The 27,240-nt window shown below is 38.4% G+C and overlaps 1 protein-coding gene across 2 annotated transcripts in view; it reads right to left on the reverse strand.

Moving 5' to 3' along the window:
* Positions 1 to 14,082: 14,082 nt before the first annotated feature.
* Positions 14,083 to 27,240, reverse strand: part of cpne5b (copine Vb) — a 110,617-nt gene continuing 97,459 nt past the window's right edge. For both annotated transcript variants that reach the window (XM_027144311.2, XM_027144312.2), the window contains 7 exons: positions 25,687 to 25,733; positions 24,437 to 24,618; positions 23,532 to 23,659; positions 21,264 to 21,366; positions 16,349 to 16,406; positions 15,049 to 15,122; positions 14,083 to 14,552 (listed from right to left, as the gene is read on the reverse strand). In XM_027144311.2, coding sequence (XP_027000112.1) covers positions 14,364 to 14,552; positions 15,049 to 15,122; positions 16,349 to 16,406; positions 21,264 to 21,366; positions 23,532 to 23,659; positions 24,437 to 24,618; positions 25,687 to 25,733 — 781 coding nt within the window. In that variant the 3' untranslated portion in view covers positions 14,083 to 14,363. The remainder of the gene's footprint in view (positions 14,553 to 15,048; positions 15,123 to 16,348; positions 16,407 to 21,263; positions 21,367 to 23,531; positions 23,660 to 24,436; positions 24,619 to 25,686; positions 25,734 to 27,240) is intronic.

Below are 27,240 nucleotides of genomic sequence, written 5' to 3' on the forward strand. Positions count from 1 at the left end.
TAAAATAAATGGCATAGTTGCATACCCATTAAAACCCAATATAATGCACCTATGACCAGTGTTTTCTTAGTTCATTCTTTTTCTGGTAGCCCTTTGGAAATCTTGGTTTGTTCAGGGTTTTAATTTGTGGCACAAGCAGAATTCCTGAGAAAGAAGCGATTCTTCACATTCTTCTCAGAGGCTAGAGGCCTGCTCCTGAAAAATAAAGGAAATTTATTTTATTACAGGCATTAATAGTCAAGTACAATACAGTAAAGTACTGAAGACAAAACAGAAATTTTATTACATTCATATCTGCAATGCTATATGTAGCCTTACAGTGCAGTGATAAAAAGAGATTTTTTTCATTTTGAACTAACTAGGTCACCAACCACAGAGAAGGTTTACACCCCAACAGCTGGGAGGAAGTGCCTACACTTGAGAAATGACTTGCACTGCTTTTGCAGTTGTACATAGCACAACTTTGTACAAATAACACTTTCAGTTTACTTAATTTCAGTTTAATTTTACAAGATATAAAGTGACAGACTAAAGATAAAAATAACAAGCCACCCGGTTGTACTTTGAGCCACATTATTCAGGACTCTTAAGCATTTGTAAGAAGAATAATGATGAATCATTGTAAAACAAATCTATGTAATATAACAAGGTCAACAATACTTTCAAAACTGTTCCAGTACCTAGTAGTAAACTCAGGGCTCCACAATAACTCAAGGTGTGTTTTCATTTAATGATTAATAGACCTAGTTTCCATACAGCTTCATTTTTACAAAATTCCTCTCAGTTCTTAGAGCTACATTGAAACCTTGGAGAAAGCAAGTTGGTCAACCAATCAGGGCGCTCAAAACTTACCCAGCCTCCCTGCTCCATGATCCATCTGGACAGCCTATTGTTAAGAATATTGAATATAGCACCCCGTACATGCGTTGTTATGTCTGGGCAGTTCTTGTTTATGTATAGCGATAGTGCCATTATGGCCTTCAGAAGATGCTTCTCAGAAGCAACCTCAGGTCTGTCAGCCACCCACATCTCACACAGGGTATTCACGCTGTTAGTGAACACAACAGATGCCTGAAAAAGACAGAAAATAGCAGATAACTTAATCAGCTTGCATGTGAGTTCCTGGTATTTTTAATAATGAAAGTGTTTGTATTATGTGTCACACAGAACTATATCAGAAGATATATTTTTATATATCACTATTTAGTTATACATCAATATCATCTATGTGTGATCTTCAGTGGCATCCAAGACTGACTTGAAAGAAATTCTGAGTTTTAAACTTAAACTTCTTTCACTATTTCCTATATTGCCCTAAATGCCATTTGACTTCCTGCTCTTAGTGATATTAGCATCAGTGGAAATTGCATGCTGTAATACCACCATCAATGCCTCTGAGCTTCTTTTATACTCAGCTCTAATGCTTCATAAAACTTTCTTTGAATATGGCCTCCAACATTTATAATGTTTGCTGTCTCCATTGCATCTGTGATGTTGATTGATGAACAAATTAATTATGAACATCAGTGTAACTTCACCAACAAAATTTCCTAATAACTTCTGACAGGAATAACACAAATACAAAACCAACACCGACCAGCAAATTATGAACATAACCTCTATATACACAGAAAAATGTTCTACATAGTGTTTCAACTTAGTGTGTCTCATTTAGGTTAGAGTTTTACATTAAGTTACATTAAATTGTAAAAACAAAAGTTTTACTTCAAACAGTCTGAGCTGCTCAATATACTAATATACAATAACTTTAACAGTACTTTAGGAAGATTTGTGGACACATTAACAAGAGTTGTCCACACATTTGAAAAAAAATTATTAAAGCTAATGCTTTATTAAACCAGGGTAGCTTAATGCTAACAGGAAGCATTTAACATATGATACGTTACATTAAATTGTAAAAACAAAAGTTTTACTTCAAACAGTCTGAGCCGCTCAATATACTAATATACAATAACGTTAGGACGATTTGTGGACACATTAAGATGAGTTGTCCACATATTTGAAAAAAAAAATTCATTAAAGCTAATGCTTTATTAAACCAGGTTAGCTTAATGCTAACAGGAAGAATTTAACATATGATAAGTTACATTAAATTGTAAAAACAAAAGTTTTACTTTAGTCTAAAAACAGAGCTGCTCAATATACTAATATACAATAACTTTAACAGTACATTAGGAAGATTTGTGGACACATTAACAAGAGTTGTCCACATATTTGAAAAAAGTTAGCTTGATGCTAACAGGAGGCATTTAATATATGCAAATGAGCACGAGCTCACACACACACCTGGTCAGCGGGTGCCTTCTGGATATTTCTGATAAGAGGCTGAATAACTGTCTCATCGTAATGATCTCCTAACTGCCGGAGCTGTTTGGCTATCTTTATTGGGTCGAAGTCGTCTGGTAAGGAAAAAAATCATATTAGTTAGAAACAGTTGTTTTTAAATGTTGTGTTATGTAACTAAAGAAGAATGAAAAATGAAAGTAAAATCCACTTACAGTATCTCGCGTCATTCCCGGAAACGCAAATAATGCAAATAAAGTGAGCTACATAGTAAATTAATCTAAATTTACATCATAACTCGCCTTTTGTTCATAAAAACACGGGTGATCATTCAGAATAGGAGTAAATACGGTCACTTTGAAGCTTTTTAAACAAACGTTTACTGAGGAAGTTAATGATCTCCTGTTTACATGACTGAATTTCGTGTATATGGTATAAAATAAGCGTACTGTACATACACTAAACAAGACCTCTTTATTACATAAACATTCAACTCGATATTAAAGTAAAATTATCAAACAGGTACAAGGATCAATTTCTTAGCAAAACGACACTAATATTCACTGTTACTTTGATATATTATAGTGAGACAACTTTCACTTTCTGCTTATATAGGATTTTACATTAGGTACATATACTGTATATATTTATATACAGACACACACATCTATTTAAAAACATCTACTTACTCGCTGAATCTGTTTCCAAGTACGGTTCACCAAAAAAGCAGCACAGAATATCAGCGGTCTGTTGTTTAAATGTCTGTTGATCCATCGTTAAATACTAAATATATATATCCTTAAAGGTTATAGACTAAACAAGCGTCCGGAAGAACAAAACACGTCGAACTGGAGGACTCTTATTTTACGCATAGAATTGGACTCAGAATACAGGATTGTCTTAGACTCTTCCTAATCACATAAGTTCCTGCGCCTTATATATGAGAGAGAAAAAAGAGGAGTGGTGATACGTCACTTTTTTTGTTGTTTCTTTTCTTGTTTTTCTTGGGGGGATGTTATTATCTAACAGCAGTGACGATTTTTCACTCTTTCGTCATCAGTTTCCGCCCTTATTCTTATTATTTTACATGCATTGTTGCCATTTCACCGACAGGTGTCGCTGTTACAGCAGGAATTAATCCATTTTCTGTGCAGCGGCAACAGCCACACCCTAATGCTTTAAACTATAGAAAAGATCCTTATGGTTAAGCTTAGAAAGAAGTTTGAAAATTGTATTTAAAAATCTTTTAAAAAAAAAAAAAAAAAAAAAAGGATATTAGGATTTCTTGTGGCTAGCAGGTAGGTTTGTCAGCTCACGGTTTAAGGGTCAATGGTTTGATCCAGAGCTCAGGCACCCTCTGTGTGGAGGTTTAGTGCATGTTCTCTTGGTATGTGCATTGTATTTTACCAGGTTTTTTCTGGTTTCCTCCTCAAAATATGCTGAGCGGTGAACTGGCAAGTCTTGTGTGTGTTTGCTTGTGTGTGTGTGTGTGTGTGTGTGTGTGTGTGTGTGTGTGTGTGTGTGTGTGTGTGTGTGGATGAGGGAACCTAGTGGTTAAGGGAAGGTAATGAGTTTGAATCCCAGGTCCACTGAGCTGCCAATGCTGCTGCTTATCTGCAGAACACGAAGTCTGCTCAGCCCTATCCGGTGGTTATAATACAGTAATGTGTTGAATGTTGCAATTAGAATAAAGGTGACAGAAAAAGTGTTCTTTTGGTATAGCTATTGAATTCAAACTGTTTGATTTGTATTTTTCCACCTCTGGAGAGAGACAGTGGGAGATATCCACCTTGAAGAAGCTTGTTTTTTGTCTTTTCTCACGCTGACTAGAACAGTTGTTAGAAAAATTGTACCTCCTGGAGGACACAAGCTTAGGATGAACCAGATTGAAAAGAAAAACAAAAAAACAATTATTAAATTTTTGATGCCCGGCTAAGCATAAACACACAGGAGAGCACAAGGAAGCAGCCCACAAGAGCAGACCAATAAGATCATGTCGACTTTTATTAAGTTGGCAAAACATTGCCGTTTCTTCTTGTGCATTATTTAGGCTTCTCGGCACCTCGGAGAGAACACGGTCACACAGACCTTCTTCTATGCAATATTCTTTATATGTCTGCGAAGCACAGAGGAGCTATTTTCCCATTACCTGTCCTGATGTGCATCTAGCTCGTTCCACTGATATTAAAGTTATCAATAATGAGGGCAAAGGAGTCATAAACAGCTGAGCCTAGGTGCATAATTTCAAGCAGTGAGGGACAAATGAGATCTGTTTCCATATGCAATATAAATCATTTCTACAAATAATGACAGCGCACATCTGTCAAAGTGGAGAGAAATTTCTTTAGAGGTAACGTTATGTAATATGTTATGTTATGTAAAAACTACTAAACTACAGGGTGGTGCATTGGCCAGAAGAGCACCAAAGTGTCATATTCGTCCTATACGGCGGACAAATGCCAGTATAAAGGATTTGTAATTTATTTCTGGACAATGTGTTAAGCTTTTTTTTTTTTCCCCTCCAGGTTATGGTTATATTTCCTGTTGGGGAACATTCTCAAGACAAGTAAGTTCCTGTTAATAGTTACATTACAGTTGCTATAAACAGTATTTCCCTCAGCAGCATCTATTGTTTTCTTTCTTGAAGCTAGTAAGGCAGCTTCTTATGTTACAATGTGCTAAAACCGGAGACTCTTTCCTACATGTTACATAGAGTGCAGCTCCATATCATTGATTTTTTTCCCCCTTAAGATAAGATAAACCTTTATTCGTCCCACAGTAGGGAAATTTCTAAATAAACATTTTCATGCCATTATTAGTTTTAGGTTATGTAGTATACCTGCCCTGCAAGTCCCTATGTGAATTGTTACTACAGAAACATTAATGTATTACCATGAGAACATTAATATACACCTGTGATTTGAATTACAGCTGAAACGTTTGTCTGAGTTGCTGTTCTGTAATACAAAATAAATCACCAGTTTCAACCTGACTAACTAATAGTATCACCCAAATATCACCCACTTAATCATTTTGTAGGGAAGGATTAGTCTTTTTGTCTTTTCCGTGCCACTATTTTGCATAGAAATCTCAATCAGCCCTGGAAATAATGCTAATCAGCGAGTGATGTCAGAACGCAGGCGCAGTCAAGTCACAGAAATACACACATGAACTTTATTTACTGCTCCAGTGGCCTTGTACCATTTGTCTATCATGACACAGGAGGTATATGAGTTTTCTGTACCTATGCAATCCACACCGACCTTATGAGTTCCTTTTCAGTCGTGCCTCTGCAGAGACGGGCATCTCAAATCTCATTTGAGGCTGTGACAGCTGTCCGAGTCTCCCAGGCGGCCCACTCTGCTCAGCAGCAAAGTGTCTTATTAAACAAAAAATACCCCTCAAAAAAAGGAGAAAATCAGAGAGCGAGTGAGAGAGCCCTTTTGTGATATCACTCACAAATAACACACAGATCCGTGTGTGTGACTATTTGCAACCTCCAGTCTTTCTCTGAAATTCGTGTCCTTGACAGCTAGGATATAATTACGATCACAAACTATCATTCACAAGAGGTTATGTGATTAATCAGTGTTTTTTCAAGACACACACACACACAGAGAGAGAGAGAGGCAGGGCTTAATTTCTCATTTCCCCCATACAGACCTTGGCATTGAATATTTCTCCCTTAACAGCGCTGTGCCCTTTTCGCATGCTAAACAGTGTGAATCATATTGAGCTGGGATGTTGTGTAGCTGTAGCAGGATGGTGGGTATCAAATATACTCGTTTGACATTCTGAATCTGATGAACACTTCCAGGAGTTCTAAAAATTGGTGGTCCTAATTTTATTTACATATATTAATGATGGTACAGCTGTAGCATGATGTCAGTTTGGGTTTGTTGAAGGAGATAGTGATACTGTCTATTAGGGCATCTTTTTTCACTATTGAACAGTCAAATTTTTTTGTCCTATTTTTTCAAACATCTAAACTTTCTAAAATAATAAAATAAGGTCCCTGGATCCTGTCTGTTTGGAATTTCTGTGCATGTTCTCCCTGTGTCTATAGAGGTTTCCTCTGAGGTCTCCAGTTTTGTCCCACCTCCAAAAAAAGCATGACAGTAGGAGGACTGGCTGTGCCAAATTGCCCCTGAATGTGAAAGTGTATATCTACGGTGCCCTATGATGTTCTGGCATTCCATCCAGGGTATATTTTCTGCCTTGTGCCCGAACTCTGGATCTCTTACGATCTCATGGTAAAGTCGTTACTGAAGATAAATTCAGAGACATTAACAAGTGACACTTAACAGTAATTGATTTATGGCGAGTCATCCAGGTTATTAGTCCAGTAGTTTATCACTTGGATTTGAGTTATCATTTTGAACCATCATTGAATCATCTTTCTAGCACAAGTCCTGTCATTAGGCCAGGCTTAATCAACTCTGTTCCTCGGGACACGGGAACTTAACCACAGTTCACAGTTGAATCTAATAAACGGTAAATCATGACCTCGACTTCCTAATGATAGCCATGGGAGAACTCCCTAAACAATACATTCCCTTATACTGTTTCTGCAACATTGACAAGAAACTATTAAAAGGTCAGTCGATGACGATTATATCATACTGTTGGCCTCAGGTGTATCGTGTGTAGAACAAGTTCTAATTCTTTCGATAAGAACTGCTATTACAGTATGCACACAAAAAACTGGCATTTTATCATGTGTGTACTCAATAAACATCATAATAAAATGATATAATGAAATACACTTCCTGTATTGCTCTGCGTGTGCATGACTAGACAGATTTACATCATGAAATGCTTCCCAAATCTCCAAGCATGGCAAACATGTTCTTATTAAAAGCATGTATGTCTAGCGATCTGTTGCCACAAATGCATCTACAATTATTGTCGTCTTTTCTGCTACCATATATGGAAAGGTAGTGAATATTACCATATATGGAAAGGTAATGAAAACGTGTCCTGAAGTAGAAAGGGCTCGAGTGTGCATAGGAGTTGGTTGATGAGTCATTACACATATCAGGGCCCTCGCTTTAAAAAGTTTTTATGTAGCATGTACTCCGAGAAAGGATTGACTAATTGTGGTCTGCATCATCGCAATCAATCTTTAGATGTAACTTTTATGTTACTATACATTTCTTCTCGTCATCTTGTCGTAAACATCATAGTGAAGCCACATAATCAGTTTGTGTGGACAATAACACGTCTCTCCCACTAGGGGTTTCTGCATATCCGTGCTCAAGAATAGTTCTAAATATATACATATCCTGCACACAAACAGGAGTAACCTAATAAATGACATTATATAGTATTGCAATCACAAAACTACATATTTGTACAGTTGATAAACAAGACCCCGGGTTTTTCATAATAAGAATTTTAATCTTTGTGAGGTATCTTCTTCTTCTACTTTTCCTGTTAGGGGTCACCAAGAGCAAATCATCAGTTTCCACCTAACTCTATCCTCGGCATCCTGTACTCTCGCACAAATTACCTTCATGTCCTCATTTAACACATCCATATACTGTACAGTGGTGTGAAAAAGTGTTTGCCCCCTTCCTGATGTTTTTTGCACGTTTGTCACACTTTTTAATGTTTCATATCAAACTAATTTAAATATTAGACAAAGATAACACAAGTAAACACAACATGCAGTTTTTAAATGAAGGTTTTTATTGTTAAGGGAAAATCAAAATCCAAACCCTCATGGCACTGTGTGAAAAAGTGCTTTCCCCTAAATCTAACTGTTGAGCCACCATTAGCAGCAAGAACAGAAATCAAGTATTTGCGATAACTTTGCAATGAGTCTGTAACAGCGCTGTGGACGAATTTTGGATCACTCATCTTTGCAGAATTGTTGTAATTCAGCCACATTGGAGGGTTTTCGAGCATGAACCGCCTTTTTAAGGTCATGCCACAGCATCTGAATAGGATTCAGGTCAGGACTTTGACTAGGCCACTCCAAAGTCTTCATTTTCTTTTTCTTTAGCCATTCAGAGGTAGACTTGCTGGTGTGTTTTGGATCATTGTCCTGCTGCAGAACCCATGTTCGCTTTAGCTTGAGGTCACGGACAGATGGCCTCACATTGTCCTTCAGGATTTTTTTGGTACAGTAGAATTCATGGTTCCATTTATCACAGCAAGTCTTCCAGGTCCTGAAGCAGCAAAACAGCCCCAGACCATAACACTAAAGGTCTTCATTGGTCCACTTAGATCTGAAAACCCGAGTTCCGACCCTAAAAGTTTCACGTGTGTCTCAGACACGAGTCGGGTATAATAATAGTGGCATCGGGTCTCGGGTAATTTAAAATGAATGTGTTTTTACCGAACGGACCCGAGAAGACCTGATCTACTGTATCTCGTACCAATACCAATGCTAGTGTGTGCATCGACTTGAGTTGAAACAGACCTGTCAATCAATTTTGAATCCACGCTGTAGCCGTTACTTTTCTGTCTGACTGGTGCGTGCAGGGCTGCATCGGTGTTTGCAACATCCGGGTCCAGTTGGGTTAAAAAAATTGCCAACCAGTCAGGTCGGACTCGGGTCTAATTTTTTCGGGTCTGCCTCGGGTGGAGCCTTTCTTTTAAAAAAAAAAATAATGCACGTTGGGTTCGGGTAAAAAGTGATTCGGGTCACTTCGGGTCTTTAGACCAGAGAAGACCTCTACATCACACTACCACCACCCTATTTTACTGTTGGTATAATGCTCTTTTTCTGAAATGCAGTGTTACTTTTACACCAAATGTAATGGGACACACACCTTCCAAAAAGTTCAGCTTTTGTCTTGTCAGACCACAGAGTACAGTATTTTCCCCCAAAGTATTGGGGATCATCAATATGTTTTTGGCAAAACTGAAATGAGCCTTTATATTTTTTTCTTTTGTCTTGGAACTCTGTTATGCAGGCCATTTTTGCCCAGTCTCTTTCTTATGGTGGAGTCATGAACACTGACCTTAACTAAGGCAAGTGAGGCTTGCAGTTCTTTGGATGTTGTTGTGGGGTCTTTTGTGACATCTTGGATGAGTCATCGCTGTGCTCTTGGGGTAATTATGGTCGGCCGGCCACTGTTCCATGTTTTTGCCATTTGTGGATAATGGCTCTCACTGTGGTTCACTGAAGTCCTAAAGCTTTAGAAATGGCTTTATAACTTTTTCCAGACTGATGGAGCTCAATTACTTTCCTCCTCATTTGACCACTTTGTCAGTCAGGCCTTTAAGTGATTTCTTGATTGTAAACAGGTGTGGCAGTAATCAGGCCTAGGTGTGGCTAGAGAAAGTGAACTCAGGTGTGATAAACCACAGTTATGTTTTAACAGGAGGGCAAACACTTTTTCACACAGGGCCATGTGGGTTTGAATTTTGTTTACCCTGAATAAAAACCTTAATAAAACCCTTAATAAAAACTGCATGTTGTGTTATCTTTGACTAATATTTAAATTTGTATTTAAATTGATGATCTGAAACATTAAAGTGTGACAAACGTGCAAATAAATAAATAAATCAGGAAGGGGGCCAACACTTTTTCACACTTTTCATCTCGTCTTTGGCCTTCGTCTTGACCTCTTACCTTGCAGCTCCATCTCCAACATTCTTCTACCAATATAACAATCTCCCTCGTCTGTACATGTCCAAACTATCTCAATCTCTGAGTGAGGTATAAATGATCAAATTCTGGTGTTCATTCATAAACAGAGTGCCACATCAGTCTATAAAAAACATTTAAAAACACTTCAGTAATGCTTCTGTTTCAATTTGAAACATTCCCAATTTGCCCATGACTTGATTTGGCATATCTTCCCTTTGAAAGAAATGAAGGCAGAGCTTTATCAAGTTTCAATCACATTTCCATTTAACCGAAGGTCGGAATTTATCTTAATAATTAAGCAGGCGCAATAAAAAAAAAAGTTAGCGGAAAAGACGCTTGTGATTCCCAGATGCACTTGTGCTCTTTTAGCTCTGATCGTTATCTCACACTTTGACACACTGCCGCAAACTAGTTTAAAGGTAGGATCCATCAGTGTAATTCAATTTTATTTAATGTACTTTCATTTAATAAATGCTTATAAAGTGAATTGGTGGGTTTTAGACAGATTGTTATTTATATATTCTTTGTGTGATTCTCTAGAAGTACAGTATTGTGGCTTGTGATTTAATACTGTTTTGAGGGAATTCTTTACATTTTTAACTTGGCCTTTGGCAGATGCCCATTATCCACCGTGACTATGAAGTGCTTTGAAGCCTCTATCGATGAATACATCGATACTGGTTCACTAGGTCACAGACTAAGAATATCATCAGTCTCGCAACTCCGTTCGGAGGAAATATAGCAAGAAACGCACTAGATTTAGTGCTAGTTTTAGAACCTTAGGAACAGACAGGTCTTTAGATGCCGTCGGTAACCTGTTCAGTCCACCACCTTGTTGCCAGAATGGAGAGACTTGATATAAAATCTTCCTTGTACCCAGAGAGATGATGTGTGGTGCAGTGCAGGGTGTAAGTGAGATGTGATCTGAGGTAAGTGGGTGCTGCTTCATTTTTGGCTTTGTATGCAAGCATCAGCGTTTGCTATCAGATAGCTACAGGAAGCCAGTGGAGGGAAAGCAGCAATGTGGGAGAATGTAGGAAGGTTAAAAACTCGCACAGCTCCGGAGTCAAAATGATATTGTAGAGGAGAAGTTAACATGAGTGTGTCAGACTGGTGATGTGAGAGGAAAAGGACCGATTAATGTCTATGGGTAAAAATAAATGCCAAGGTACTAAACGTGAGGTGTTGGGTGAGATCTGCATCATAGGTGCAGTTTTTGCTGTACAATATGAGGAATAATACACAATGCTGTGCGCTAGACTAGCGGAGCAAAACTCCCAAAAATAACAGATTCTATGTGTTTTAATGGTAATCTATTAAAATAAATAAATGCTGGCCACATCTCGTGTCAAATCCATGTACCAGACAAACATTTCTAAAAGAATTCATCTCCTTTATTAATTTTCATTTAAGGCAATCCAATACAAAGCATTTCACAACCCACCGTTATAACAACAATCATGTACAATAGAATTAATCTGAGGTGAAAAATCAAACATGCCAGTGAAAAATAAGAAATTTAAAAATAATTAAATAATTATTTCAACCAAATTAAATAATTCAAAATCAAAATGCATATATATATATATATATATATTTTTTTTAAAAAAAACAAACAAACAAAAATAAACAGACCATGTGACATGCTGTGGGCCACCAGTTTCCAAACTAAAGAAATAAATTCAACATAAGTGCAGGTTCAACTAGAAAATAAAAGCTGTTCACTAAACCTGCTGCTAGATTTGGCAGTTACATGCACAAGTAGTTGTCTGAAATTGTCTCTACAGTATGTTACAGATGTTGGCATGGAATGTTTATCTGTTCACCCCCCCCGACATGTTGAAATCAGGGGAGACGAGTGATGACACCCAGTGTAAAGATGCTATCAAACACTCATCGTCCGTGTATAGAAGTAAAATCCTTAAGGAATGACAACTTTACAGTAAAGTGCTTCCTTAAACATTTCGATTGAACTGCTAAAAAATACAGACTCTGTTCATTTCTTTATGAGAGTCTTCACTCGGTATTCAGTAGTAGACGTTAAATCCCAGAACTGCTCAGGACACACCGTTACCCCTGAGTAAGAGTCTTGAATTTCATCTGCTTATATGCTTTATAAAGTAAATGATTAGAAAACGAATGAAATAAATTAGTACGCAGCATTGTTCTTTACAGACCACACAGTACTGTATGTGTAGGCCTTAACGTGTGCTGTGCAACGTGAGAGATCTTTCAAATATATTACAAATTATAGTTTCATATTTTCAAACGTTTTTTTTTTGTGTATCCTTTGTATTTTTTTTTTCATCCATGTCAATGTGCTGCATCTCTGGTACAACTGAACCACAACAGTGAGTTGTACAATGAGTTGTCTGGGAGAATATAACGGACACGATGATACACTGTGGGTAAATTAGGGCTGATCAATGTCGGGAATCCAGATGTTAAATAGGTCTTTGTAATCCAAGCTGTGGGAATAAAGAGGATTTTGGTGGTGCTTTGGATGTATTATTTTCCGACAGCAAGGCTGAGTTACGTTATTAGCACTCCCTTGACTGTAAACATCAGAAACTCTTCTAGCTAGTAAACAATCAGACATCAAGTTGGATAGATTATTGAAGGCCATCTGTTTAACATTGATTGTTTCTCTTTAAATACACTACATGGCTAAAAAAAAAAAAACTATGGCCCATATACAAGTGTGATGGTCAGGTGTTTCATACGTTTGGTCGTATTGTGTAGATATGTTTAGTTGTGTTATTTAGATCGTGTGGCATGCTTTTAAACAGTATCTGTACACTCGCCTCGAATAGGAACAACTGTACCCCAATTCTCCTCTAAAATCAGCCATGTGGAAACAGCTCAATCAACAAACCAGACTTGCCACTCAGCGCTGGATCCCAAGAGCTCATTAGTTTCCAAAATAATCAAATCATCTAACACCAATAACCATGCATCGGTTAAAACCACTAAAATATAAGTTTTCCCATTTTGATGTAATCATTAACTGAAGCTGTGGATCTGCGTAATTTTATGCGCCGCGCTTTTTCCACATAAACCGAAGATAATTCCATGAATGAGCAGGCGGACGGTTGTTCCTACAAGGTGGACAGTGAGTATATTGTGTAACCTAGAATTCATACACATAGGGAGAAAGAAATCAAATGTCATCTATATACATGACGCTGTAACATCTTTTAGTAGTTTACATGAATATCAATATCCAGCTGGGAATTGATAAATACCTAAAATAATGACATACAGCTGATCTCTTTGCTTTTCAGTCTCCACAGTTAGACATCATACGTAGGTATCATAAAACCAGAAATAGCGTTTGAATCTTCGGAGCGTTCAATCTGACCAGAAGTGCAATGGAGATAAAATAATTTTTGTGTGCTTTAATTAGTTACAATCAGTAATTCACTCGGATGTGATGGTGACTCATCAGTGCAGCATTAGCACACACCCAGTTGAGCAGGTCACTAGAAATGCCACGTCTATGTTGCTTGTGACTCAGCGGACCTGTAAACAAAGCATGCTGCAAATAGAAACAAACTGTGGTGATGCTTATCAATTATTTAATCATCCAGGACCGTAGTTCAGTCCATCACAGAGGCCTGGTCTCATTTGATTTAAAATCGTCTCGACAAAATTGAATTAGTTTCTGAGGGCCACAATATTCAGAGTTTGTTTAGTGCTTAAAAGTTTCATTTCTCCCTTCAGCATATAATTAGAAAAACTTTTACTGCTGTGCTTTTTAAAAGATCCGAATAAGAAACGTGTCCATAATGTGTCTGTTTTCTATTTAGAAACACTCAACTGTATATCCTCTTACTCTTTGTTTTAAACAGACCAGAAACAAAATCTATGACATGAGAACATAAAGGCTAAAATAGCAACACTTAACCCGAATGGTGCACAAAAGTGCCAAATCAAATGCACACGAACAAGTCTCATGAGTCTAGTGAGAATGGCACTACGAAAAAAGTATCAGAAAACTTCACCTGAATGCATATAGTACACCAATGTGGAGTAAGGTCAACGGTCAGAGCAGGGAATACTTGTCCAGGTACAGTACACTGAGACAACGACATACAGGCACGAGTTGAATCCACAAATATCGTCCTCTTCCTTCTGCCTCAACTCACTGCTCCAAAAGAGAAACAGTCATGAGCCGAGATTTTTTTTTATTTTATTATTATTATTTTTTCATTTCTTTTTTCCTTTTTGACAAAATCTTGACTTGAAGTGTGCTTCTTTGATCATGCTGTTGTCCCAGAAAAAAACAGGCAGGAAACAAAAGCAGTAATAGAAATGCCTTGGCATCTCAGAGTGTCCCAGAGAGACCATATATAGAGTTCTGCACGGAGCCAGTGGCCTGCTGCTCCACCAGTCCCAATCCCATAATTCCAGGAGGCTGATGTCGGGCTGAACACCCCCTCAGGGAAAGGTGGCCTCAAATCTGAGTGTGGTGTGTGTGTCCTGAGGGTGTGTAAGGAGGGGGTGCTGGGTTGGGTTTGATGCCTCTGCTCTTCATGTACGAAATAAATTGGTCGGGGATTTCTGCCAGGACATCTTTGGCCAACCGTGCCATACTTAACACATGATTACCCGTCCGGTCCATGTAGTCCCGGAATGGCACAAACTGCAAAGACCAAGAAGTGTTTGTTTATTTCATTTCTCCAATCATTTGTTAAATGTTATTGATGCCAGTTGCACAGAGACTGGGTTGAATTTAAGCCGATAATGAAATCTAATGAATGAGTATAATCCTGCATGCTTAGACATTATCATTACTAATGTCCCCTGTAGAAAACAGAAAGCACAAAGAGAAATGCCTCTGGGAAATTCCGAAATTCGTTTGGGATCTTCATTAATAATTGCCTTATTAGAAAATGGGTTATGGTTCATGGATCAGCTCCATAAAGCTTAACTAAAAAGGTCGTTTGTTAAATCGGTAATGAAAAATGCTGATGGGGTAATGCTTGGGTGGATTTCATCACTTTAAATACATCAGTTCCAGTGAAAGTGAAAAGAAATCCGAACAATTCCAAAAGCTGAAAAGTTCATATAACACGTGACTGTAAATAAATGTGTTTAAGATGCTTTTATCTTTGTTCAGACCCGGTTTCTAACGTCACCTGTACAATGTCCCGTTCTGCTAGTTTCCCCCGTGAGGAAATCCTTATGTCATCACCATCTAACTCCACCATGGCTAAGAGAAAACAAAGAGAGAAAATAAAGCAAGCAGTAAACTAAAGCAGAGCATAAAATCCAGTGCATGTTTACATTCTACATTTGCCCCACAAACCCAGTCTGCATCTTCATTAAAACCTATTTCTATTGGGCTAGACTCTTCTGCTATTCGAGCAGAAAAGCCCCAAGAGATAGCGGCTGCTCCGCCTGCCTTAGCGTTAGGGGGCTAGACTCGGAATACCTCTCAGAATCAGAATCAGCTTTATTGCCTCTCTGGCACCAATTAACATGGCTTGCTGATCTTAGAGCTAATGTAGTCAGCTAGCATCATTTGTGTTTAGGACTACATTCAGGTGGCACTGCGAATGTTTGTTACTTTAAAAAAATAAAAAGAAATAAAATACTAGTATGAGAGTCGTGTAAATCTGCGGCTGATCCGATTTGCACTGCCATCACGTGTCAGTTACTCAAACTGAAGGTTAACTACCTTTTCTACACATTTTCTGATGCATAGGAGCATCAGCAGAAGCGCATGGCTGATAACCCCTTTAACTGGAGCACAAGTAATCTGTCTCAGGACACAATATATATAATGACAGGTAACTAATCTTGAATTATTACTGCTTTAATCACCGCTTATTGCTTTGGCATCTCTACTAAAAGAGAGGCAGTGGCAGACATTTTGTTGCAGTGCACCAAACTGTGTTTTGAGCTGTATGTCATGTTGTCCACATGATCCACAAACAAGACAACGCATCCAGTAAGAACTCAGTCCATCATACTATTCTTGGACCCAGTGGGTTAGAGAAGCGTGGAAGGTTTTGGTTTATTATTTGACCATAGCCATAGCCTTCTCTGACCATGAAGTGGCAGATGTGAGACTTGTGCTGGTTTACAGCATGCAGTGTGCTAATTTACAGCACATTCAGTGATTAGACCGCGCTCCTCCAATCAATGCTCCCTGTGACCCATCTCCAGTGCGTTTGCACTGATCAAGGAAATGAGTTGCTAATTGCTTTCGGAGCATCTGTCTGGGTAATTGCATGGAGGTAGCAGAACTTTTGAAGAACCTGTGTTTTAAAAATTCAATCACAAAGTTATTGATTTGTCTTCCAAGTCTGGGGGAAGGGGCTACTCTTGAAAACAAGGCAAAGGTAAAGACAGAAAACCAGACAATGTTGTCATTTGCTTAAAGTGGTGAAAATCTTGCTTCATAAAAGGATGAAAGAAATTTCTTATGCTTACCATCGAACTCTGCTTGGCCCACTCCAACAATGATGATTGACATTGGAAGCTTGGCACCCTGCAGGCATAAACGATATTTACTTCTCTCAGGGCACTAAGATTCAGTTTCACTGTTCACATGCAAAAATCCAAGCCAATGACTTGAAGTGTTAAAACTGAAATGTTTATACTGCTCTGTTTGTAAATTATGGATGCATTTTTCGCTAATTCCAGTATTCCTGCTTTACTTTCAGCATGCCTAGGATTTTACATTTACGGCATTTGGCAGATGCCCTTATCGATGGTGACTTACATTTTTAGCTCACTGATACAGCTGAGCAAATGAGGGTTAAGGGCCCAGCAGTGGCAGTTTGGTGGCCCTGGGATTCACGATCTTCCAGTCAGTAGACAAACAACTTAACCACTAGGCTACCGACTACGTTTCAGACTAACAGATTGTCCTGTTAAGCCCGGGACAGAACAGGACTTGCAGGATGTTTGAGACATTTGTGTCCTATTTTAGAAGGAAGTACATTGTCTGTAAATACAGTGCTGAGATAGGAGTCATAATTCGAAACACATGAGAAAAGGATTGACTTTATGATTAAGTGTAATGTTCAAAAGGTCTAAAGGAAGCTGCGATAAAACACACAACGTTTTGAAACGTTTTGGTGCAGATTAGCTGGAGAATTCCAGGGTGGGAATAGAAGGTGAGGGAGGCGGGGCCAGTACGATCACCACGACACCCGTTACTCCAGTAACCCACTCAGCCACTCCCACTCTGGGTGTCTTAAATTGCACCAATACTTATTTACATACCGTGTGATCGTACATGCTTCTTTATACCCATTAGCCATGTATCAATACTTGATTATTTTATATGAAGCATAATAACACCTTGCATATTGAAAATACAAAAAAAACAAAAAACACTGCAGACAATAATCGTCTTAATACTGTCGGTTTTAAAGAGATTTAGAGTAATTCACTAACCCTAACCATCCTCGCTCTAAGAAGAATCTTAGGTGTATTCAAATTATCTACCTTAGAGTAATTACACAAAATGAGCGATATAGCTCTAGAATCATAAAATTTTATAGGAAAATCAAGCCCCACATAGCAGGCTTGACTAGCGAGGCTTACTTCTGTTTACCAGACACATTTTTCTGTCTCAGAAAAAAAAGCTGCAAAGCAGAATCCCATGACAGGGAAAGTGAAAACTCTTTCTTCTGCGATCTCAGATGATCCGTGTACGACAGGGCTTTATGACAGCCCGTGTTATGGGTGCATGTCAGACGCTCCATAGATAATTGAGCTCCCGTTGCCCCGTTTGTGCCATCATATCCCCGCTTTGAATGATGGAACAGTTCCAGCATAATAAGAAAACAAAACTGACTGTCGGATCACAATAGCCATCTTGACAGCGGCTGAGAATCGGTCTTTCAATAGCATGTAGCCATGCACATCTGCATAACACAAACAAAACACAAAAGAACCTGGGACCATGTCATATTGCAATGTAAACTGTCAGGGTTATAAAAGTTCTTTCATTACATATTCAAACACGACAGATTTTCTTGGGTCCGATGGATTAAAGGACGTTCGTGATTAGCTTTACGGCTTAAAAAAAAGCACCACTGCATCCGAGTTTGTAGTGAGATGTATCAATCTCCCTTTCTTTGAGTTATTCATATCCATGTAATTAAAAATAAAACATACTGAGAAGACTGTCACTTTGTGTCTTAAATGACAGCTTGGGCCTGAACTAATGATGCACTCAAGCTAATAAAAGAGAGAGAAGAGACGTTTGTAGGCGAGAACAGGCGACAATCTTTCATAACTACACACAGAAGCTTAAGTCATTCCCAATTATGCTTTTCGTCAGTCACTGACTGAGTGGGTGGCAGAGGCCTGTCTAGTTGATTACATTGCCCACCATGGTAACTATAACGCATGACTGTCCGACAGCAATGGATGTGCTTGGTGGAGTTCTTAATATGCTACCGTTAATTCTCTCCAACGTTACAACTGTACATCGTCTAATAGTGTTTTCCTTTAATTATCACTTGCCTCATAATTCAATCCATTTAATATATATAGGCGAATTGTTGTTTAAATAGACTTACGGATGTGACAACATCTAGTACTGATTATTTTAATCTGTTAGGTTTTGTTTTGGATAGAAAACAATCAAACTTCCAAGTTTATCAGCAGTGGATCTGGATACTTTCATTTGACATGAGCTGGGAATACACCTTGACACACACAATGACAGTGAGGAGCAATTTATCATAGTCTAATTTATCATAAATCTTTTTTAGCAGGTAGGAGCAATAGAATATTGTAGAAGCCTTTATTTTGTCATATATACATTACAGCAGAATGACATTCTTCGCATATCCAAACTTTGGAAGTCGGGGTTAGAGCACATACAGAACCCCTGGAGCATAGAGGGTTAAGAGCCTTGCTAAAGGGACCAACAGTTGCAGCTTAGCAGTACTAGGGTTTGAATCCTGATCCTCTGATCAACAACCCAGAGCCTTAACCGCTTGACCCACCACTACCCTAAACCAAACAACCCGCACATGGACACAGGAAGAACACGGGCAGAACACTTGGTTAACATCTTTAAGGGCCGTTCAAAATTCATGTCATGGTAGAAGCAAACAATAGTGACAAATTATCTTGTACTGATTTAAATCCAATCTCACTTCACGTATTGAAAATAAGTAGAGGTTCATATACAGTAGTAGAAGGTCAAGTACTGAGGATTGTACTTTTTTTTTTTTTTCTTTTTTCGCAAAACTTTGTGCACACCTGTGTTGTTGAGAATCCCATTCCAGATTAAGTCTTCCTTTGCTGTTATAATGAGCTCCAGTCTGCTGGGAAGGCTGTTCACACAACACGGCTGGTGGGATTTGATGTCAGGCGAGGAGGTCTGGGGCATAGTCTGTGTTTCGTTCCATCCCAAAATATGTTCAGTGGTGGCGAGGTCAAAACTCTATGCGCACCACTTGAGTTGGCAAAACATTTGGCCAAACATCTCTCCATGAACCTCATGCTGGAACTGAATTAGCCTTGACTGCTTTGTTCCACTAAAAGGAAATTATGCTTCCAGCTTTGTGGTGACAGTTTGGAAAAGACGCACATAGGTGTGTGAAGGTGTGTGTTTGATGTCATAATCCACATAAAAAGTGTTTACTGTCACACCCCAGAATAATTCATTTCTACCCATTGCATACTATTTTCCTCCATCGAATACCTACTGGAAACTAGTACTCTAATTGTACTAGTAAATAACCCTAACCCTAGGATAGCTTACGATAACTACATTTCTTATAAATTATACAAGCCCAGAACCTGAATGGCAGAAATAGGACATCAGGGCCCAAAAGGATCCCTGAGGACATGGTATCAGCATACAACACACCGTAGACTTTCCTCTTCTGCATGTATGGTAAATGATGTGCAATGCTGATTTGCAGCCTCAAATAGTGCTCCATTTCTGGGCACAGTTCCAGCACCAGCAGACATCTGTCACACTTTGTGCATGAAAGCAAAGTGAAGAAGTGAAGAAATCAGTTTGGGGATTTAGCTATGGTTTTCATTTCTGACACCTTCATGTGAACACTCAGTGGGAGTGGGATATTTTAGGCGATGCTAAATTTCAAATCTTGCACTTCCAAATATTCTATTATTATGTGTGACTAATTGTAGTTTAAAAAAAGACAACAACAAACATACAAACAGACAAAAAAAAACCCAACAACAATAAACTCATCAACGCGTATTTCATGTATTTAAATCAGACCGATTCTGGCATTTGTTTTATCTGTTCTATGTAGTACTGTTTTCATCAGTAATCCCAGACTGGATTCGACATCCTACAATGATGAGTTTTACACGATTCCTCATTAAAGAAACACACCTGTGTTAATCGAAAGAAGCGAAACAGCTGGTGCTGGGAAAGGACACGGAAATGGCAGAAGTTACAAAGCACACACATTTTCAGCTTGTGTACAACTTAATGTTCTAAATCACACGCGGTACGGAAGGAGATTCGTCGACACAGCAGCAGGCAAGATCTTAAAAGGAAGGTGTGGCTGTTCTAATGCTTCCATTAACAGTCGCAAATTCCCTTTAAATCCAGTCTGCTGGGAATCAGGCCTTTCTGTTCCACCGCTACAGCTTCAGCTGGAGAAACAAGCTGAATATAATGTGTATATGATTTAAAACAGTGTACATACATGGGATACATGCACAGCAATGTAGTGTTACATACAGTTTAAACCCGATCCACGGTGATATTGTGAGGCAGACCATGTCCACCCATACAGTATATGGCATTTCTGATCACTTACAACAACGAATTGTATGTGACTAGGAATATGCTGCTAATTTCCTAATTGGTAACGTGCTAGCAATTGAATTGTTTTATTATTATTATTATTATTATTATTATTATTATTATTATTATTATTATTATTATTATTACACCGTACACTGTACTACACTATCAACCTTCACTCCAAATGGTCTTTTCCTGTGAATGTACAGTAGATGGTTCTTGACCTCGTACAGCCACAGAAATTCAAATGAAAACTAGCTTGTGTGACGAAGATTTAAAAAAAAATGCAATAATGTTCGGTTAAAAAAAATGCCTTTGACCGATACAAGTGGTAAAAGTTTTGCTGATGAAATCACAGAGTTTGTTCAAATATAGAAAGGAGGTTACCGTAATCATGTTTATTTGCTGATATCCTGCACTCATATCTACTATTAATAAAATCCAGATGGTGTAATATATCCAAGATAAAGATATCGAGCATTATGAAAAGATTTTGACTGTATTTTATTAAAATTTCAAGTAATTTTTAAGTAAGTAATATAACACAGCTATACAGTTCCTTTTTATTTCAGTGTGATCTATACTCACGTTCACAATGGCCTCTTTGGTCTGGGCCATATCTGATATGACTCCATCTGTGATAATGAGGAGGACAAAGTACTGCGATCCGTCCTGGACAGCCGCCGCATAACTTAATATAAAAAAGGAAGGAAGAAAGAAAAAATAGAGTCAGAAAGCAATAAGAAGAAAAATGTAGTACTATTGCTGTAATTCCCATGACATCTCAAGATTCCTATTTCTTTTTAAATTAATTTCATAACTGATTCCAGATCCCCAGCTTTAATTTCCCTCCGTACTTTTATGTGCTTTAACAAACCATCATAGAATGTAAATGACTGTATGGAATGTAGATGAATTGTACGGATTCGCCACGCATGTGCGTCTAAGAATAACCGTGCTCTGTGGGTGTATTTGCTTAAGAATAACCATGCTCTGTGGGGATGTGTGTCTTGCAGCACCAGGCTTCTGGGTGGCACATCATGCTTTAATTAAGCAAGTCTAATTCAAGCTTATCAAGATGGCTTTTTTAATTACAGCACAGAGGCCTTATAGTTAGTATGAAGATTTCCTTGCGTGATGCCAAGGAATGAGAGGAGTGTGCGAAGAGACGATCATTTATGCCTTTCTGCTTTAATGGATACACATACAATTTGCTGCTCAGTGGTCAGGCGGACGTGCACAGAATCAAAATCGCAAGAAGTCGAGCGCACACAAGCTGCCACGGCTAAAATACCCGTGTGCAAGGGCAGAGGACAAGAAGCAGTTTTTCATAAATGCTTAGATATTGCTGATATCGTTTCTCAGGTATACAGAGCTTGGGGCAGTATGGAGGTCTGAGGGGTTTTTTTTGGTTTTGTTTATGTTTTAAACAACATTCCAACAGCTTCTAGTAAGAAGTGAGACGCACTTTATCAAACAATACACAAAATGTGTCACTGACTCCGCCTTTAAATGTGAGGTGGGTTTATGCATTGAGCAGGAACCCAAGGTTCCTCAGCGTGTCCTTTTCTCCCCGTTATACAGTGAAAACTGGGATCACACAGCATGATAAGAGCATGCCAAAACAGCTTATGTGGTCCATGATAGAATGTCACATCTCTCAATGTGACCTGGGGAAGCTTTTCAAACACCTTTCTAATTTGAACTTGTGATAGCAAAGTTAATTATCAAAAGACTTGTTTACACTGACAGAAGATATCAGATGGCTTTGGGAGCACAGTGCAGGTGAATGAATAATAAAAAAAAGAATGAGTCATATTTCTACTCGTGCATTGATTAAACACATCAAACCAGCTTACTTGACCGTCCAAGGCCATTAGTATGAACAGTGTAGGCATGCTGACATTTCAAATGAATACAAACACATGCAGCCACCTATTATTTATTTATTTTTTTTTAAATAAAAGCATCGTTTTAATTATGCAAATGCCATGTCAAAAGCCTGCCAAGATTGGCTATAAAACCTAGTTAGAAAGTTCAATATTTTTAAAGCATATGTACACTTAATACAGTATTTGAACTACTAAATTATTCGAAGCAAGTTATTATTATCTGTTGTACTTTTGATACAAGCTACAGTATGTCTCAAATGGCATACCGTGTGCTATATACTAAATGCTACACACTATACTGTATACTTCACTATGCAGTACTTAAAGCATAATTCAGTCTTGGTTAATATTATCCACCCTGCAAGCATGTATAGGAGTGTAACACAGAGGCACTATCGGTGGTTGTAGATACTGTATAATCCCTAAAATTAAACTTATCCTTCTCTGCTGCTATTGTACATCCCTCGATTTCATAGTTGATCTCACCTAGAGATGTGCACAGAGCTACTGACTGTTCAGTTGGTTCTATTTCATTAAATATCTTAAAACAATATCTGTAGCCATCTTTTATACCCCAGTAACCCTGAACAGGCTACCAGTTACTACGTACAGTATGATGTACTGTAAAGGTGTCAAGGAATCGGTTCATAACCCTGAACATCTCTGGTATGAATTGGAACATCATCTGACATCAGTTCCTGACCTTATTTATACCCTGATGCCGGAATAGGCCGTTTTAAAAACTTGAACAAAGCCTTCACTGAAGATTTGAGGTCGTATTGCTGGAAACCAACTCCATATTTTTTCCCCTGATTTGAAGTAGGATATTCAAGAAGCATATAGAGGTGTGATGGTCAGTTGTCCACATACATTTGGCTTTGTATTGTTGGCCATTCCTACGATTTCATGGTATATGTTTGTTTGTAGTGTATAAATGAATGTGTGTCAAATGAGTACACCATACCTGGCTACGTGGTTAACGACAGGGGCGAAGTTTGTGGGCCCATAAAGCTGAACTGTCTTTAAGCTCTGATGGTAGGCCTCCAAGATGCCCTCAATCCCATTGCAGTAAGGGTTTTCAATATTACCATTCTGCAACAGAGGACAAGGTCAGTATATGTTTGTATGGTAAGTAGGTAAGTGAAAAGATATCCATAAAACATTGTGATATTATTGAAGAGAAAAAATGGTGTACTGCCAATTAGTGCCATGTCTTAAACTGTATTGTTAATAAAAGGACTAGTGGATTTTACCAAATGGGACACTCTAAACTATTCTCCAGTGCACAGGATTTTACAGGAAACGATTATGAGATTAAAGGGATGAATTTAGGTTATGTAAGACTGTACTAGGTGAACCGTATAGGAAACACAGCCTCAGAACAATACAAACTGGTCTCCCGTCTCCAGCTATAGCACTAGGTCCATTGCCTGTAAGCCTCTATATGGGAGTTTATCATAAGCTGACACACACACTGGAACTTCTAGATGCAGTTCAGAAAACTGAGGCTCTGATCAATTTAGCTCACTTTGAGCCTGCACCCGTCCACAGGGAGAGCACAAAATCTATAATCCCTCCCTGAGAAAACAGGATAGATTGCATTTCTGTACCATAATATAGACACACAGGTACAGCACATCCATCATTAACAGGGAGCTAGTTTTTGAACATTCATCCTAGGAGGAGAGCAAATGAGAATGTTTGTTTACTTTTGATAATAGGAAAGAAGATAATGCAATACACATGGCCTTTACTCAGAGAGGAGAATCCGCAGCACATAAAATGCATAAGGATTACACGGATAGCTGGATTGTTTGGAAGTTGAAACAATAAGGACAAAGAAGCAGATATTTTTGCTTAATCACTCACCAAAGGAAACTCATGGGACACACGTCCATCTGGGGGTAATTTTGCTCCAAAGCCCAGTGCAGGGAACATCTTATCACTGTCATAGTCCTGGATGATCTCTCCAACGGCCTTCAGTGCCATGGCATAGGCATTCATCTGGTAAGGGTTCATATAGTGGAGGGACGTGGACTGGGACGGGTTACCTAGAGATCAGAGTTAGCGTTGTGCTATACAGTGACGAAGAAGCTACTGCAAAGGGTCAATTTATTGTTATCTGAACTGAGGATAGGAGAACCATAATGGAATGTAAGGGAGAGAGATCCTGAAAACCATTATCGAATCTTTCAAATACCATGCTATATAATTTAAATCTACAGATATATAATTAAAATCTGCATTCAGGCTTTGAAAAGTAGTTTCCAGACAATCTCCGTTGTGTAAAATGGTGTGCAAATTTTTTTACTTAAACAAGGTTTCCATTCTTTTTTTCAACAAATATTGTTGAAATCCACGGTAATCCCCCATACACTACAGATGTGCAAAAGATTAGGTTGAAAACACTGCAGCACTCCATTAAATAGGATATTATACCATGCTATGAGTCACTCAAAGTAATAGCGTCTTTATTCAGGAACCGGTGTATATATACACAGTTCGGGGGGTGTACTCCACGTCACCTAGACTGCTGAAAAGCCATTCCTGTGCTCCTAACTGTGCTGTTGATTTTTAAAAGGTTTTTATTGTTGACGGGTTCTCTAAACAGCTGTTGGTCATGTTGCTTTTTCGTGTTGTTTTTCTGAACGAAAACGGCGCTGCAGCCAGCCTTCAACATCAAATATATATTTTCCTACTTTACATGTTCATAAGTTACTAAGCACATTTCCTTGGCCAGGCCACATTAAGTCTCATTAATAGACTTTTCTTCTGCAGCTACTTTTAAAAGTATAGTAATTATTAGTAATTGCTGTCAGAGTGCCATTCATCATCAGCAGGTGCAGAGAAGCCGTTCTCTAACCAGCCCATTTTGTGCTCAGTTCCCCTCTGGGCAAGACTAGACACCATATTTAACGTTCAGTTCAGATCCCCGTTGCAGCGGCTGCCATTACTAACTATTAAATCTTTTTTAAAAAGATTTAATAGTTAGTATGCCTCTTAAAAAGAGGCATGGTGTTAAATAGTGAAAGATTGGCTCTGGAGTTTGTTTAATCATATAAACCTTGTATGAGCAATTTTTAAATAAACCAAGAAAAAGAAAGCGTGTAATCACTTACCATTCGAAGCGGTGAAATCGATGGCCACTGTGAAATTAATTTGGGTCCTGGATAGAATTGAAAAAGAGAAAGAAGATTTCAACATCACTAGCCTGGTGCTCATTTATGTGTATAAACTATCTATGTACAGTATGTGCTGTAGCACAACCATATAACCACCTATTCGTTTTACTAGTAACCCCTCAAAGGTGAACTGACAGCCATGTAGGAGCTAACAGAAGGCTATGGTTACACTCTTTATAGGGTTTTGGGTGGTAGGAGATGAAGCTGATTTGGTCTTCTGGAAATCAGCAGTTTTTGAAATGTGCAGATAAGCCTTTGGTTGCGAGCAAAGTCGCTGAATTCACATGTTAAAATGTGAACATTAGCTGAAGCTCTACACCCGTATTTGCATGATTTTATGTCTTGCACCACAACTGCATGTGTAAAGTAACCAGTAAATGTAAACGCACACAAAGACACACACTTATACTTAATGACATCGGTAGCATCTACTCCAGCTGCACAGTCTAATTAGGATAAATGGGACAAGCAATTATATCGAGTTTGTCCTGTAGCATTGAACAACCAGTTTACACCCTGAAAAAAAAAATCTCGTCACTCACAACTGTGACACGTCTTTCAATATATCTTTAAAAGATAAATAATTACAATGATGTGCACAAAAAGAAAGTGTTCCTTTCCCAGGACTGCAAGTGTTGAGCCCTTGAGCATGACTATTAACTCAAACGCAGTCAAGAATATATTTTTTCTCATTTTAAGAGACACTAATTCAAATCAAACAAAGCGATAGAGCATTGACAAAAAAAACATCATCCAATTTTCTAAATGACTGAATGTATGCAGTATTAATCTTTCTAATTTGTTATGCACTATGTAACATAAGAAAAGAAAAAGAAGAAGAATACAGAGCAGTCTTAGGGATTTAAATGGGATAAGGAATAATATATATATATATTTGTACTTACATTTGAAATCCCTAACTAATACTGAGCCTCTTTCCCATTTTTAACCTGGATTGTAAATTAACCTCTTTATTAATTCATGAACAGCCATTACACCCGTGAAGCCGATTGCGCATTCAAGCACGAATTGCAAAACAGTTCGGACAATTCAATATTTTGATGAGTACTGGTGCAATGACAGGCTGGGTGATGAACCTTCAAACATGTTCGCTAATCCTTGTAAACCTAATCCCAAGGTTGTCGGTTCGAGTCTCGGCCCGGCCACGACTGAGGTGCCCTTGAGCAAAGCACCGAACCCCCCAATTGCTCCCCGGGCGCCGCAGCATAAATGGCTGCCCACTGCTCTGGGTGTGTGTTCACGGTGTGTGTGTTCACTGCTGTGTGTGTGCACTTTGGATGGGTTAAATGCAGAGAACGGATTCTGAGTATTGGTCACCGTACTTAGTCGTATGTCACGTCACTTTCACTTTCACTAATAGAACTGGTAACATGCCTGTATGTTTGCTACTATAACTAAATGCTACCATCTGTGCTCCAAATATCCAAGTGAGCATGGCCTAAACCTTTTGCTTTTCTTCTTTTTTCCAAC

Source organism: Tachysurus fulvidraco, chromosome 2 (assembly GCF_022655615.1).
Source record: "Tachysurus fulvidraco isolate hzauxx_2018 chromosome 2, HZAU_PFXX_2.0, whole genome shotgun sequence".
Classification (NCBI taxonomy): domain Eukaryota; kingdom Metazoa; phylum Chordata; class Actinopteri; order Siluriformes; family Bagridae; genus Tachysurus; species Tachysurus fulvidraco.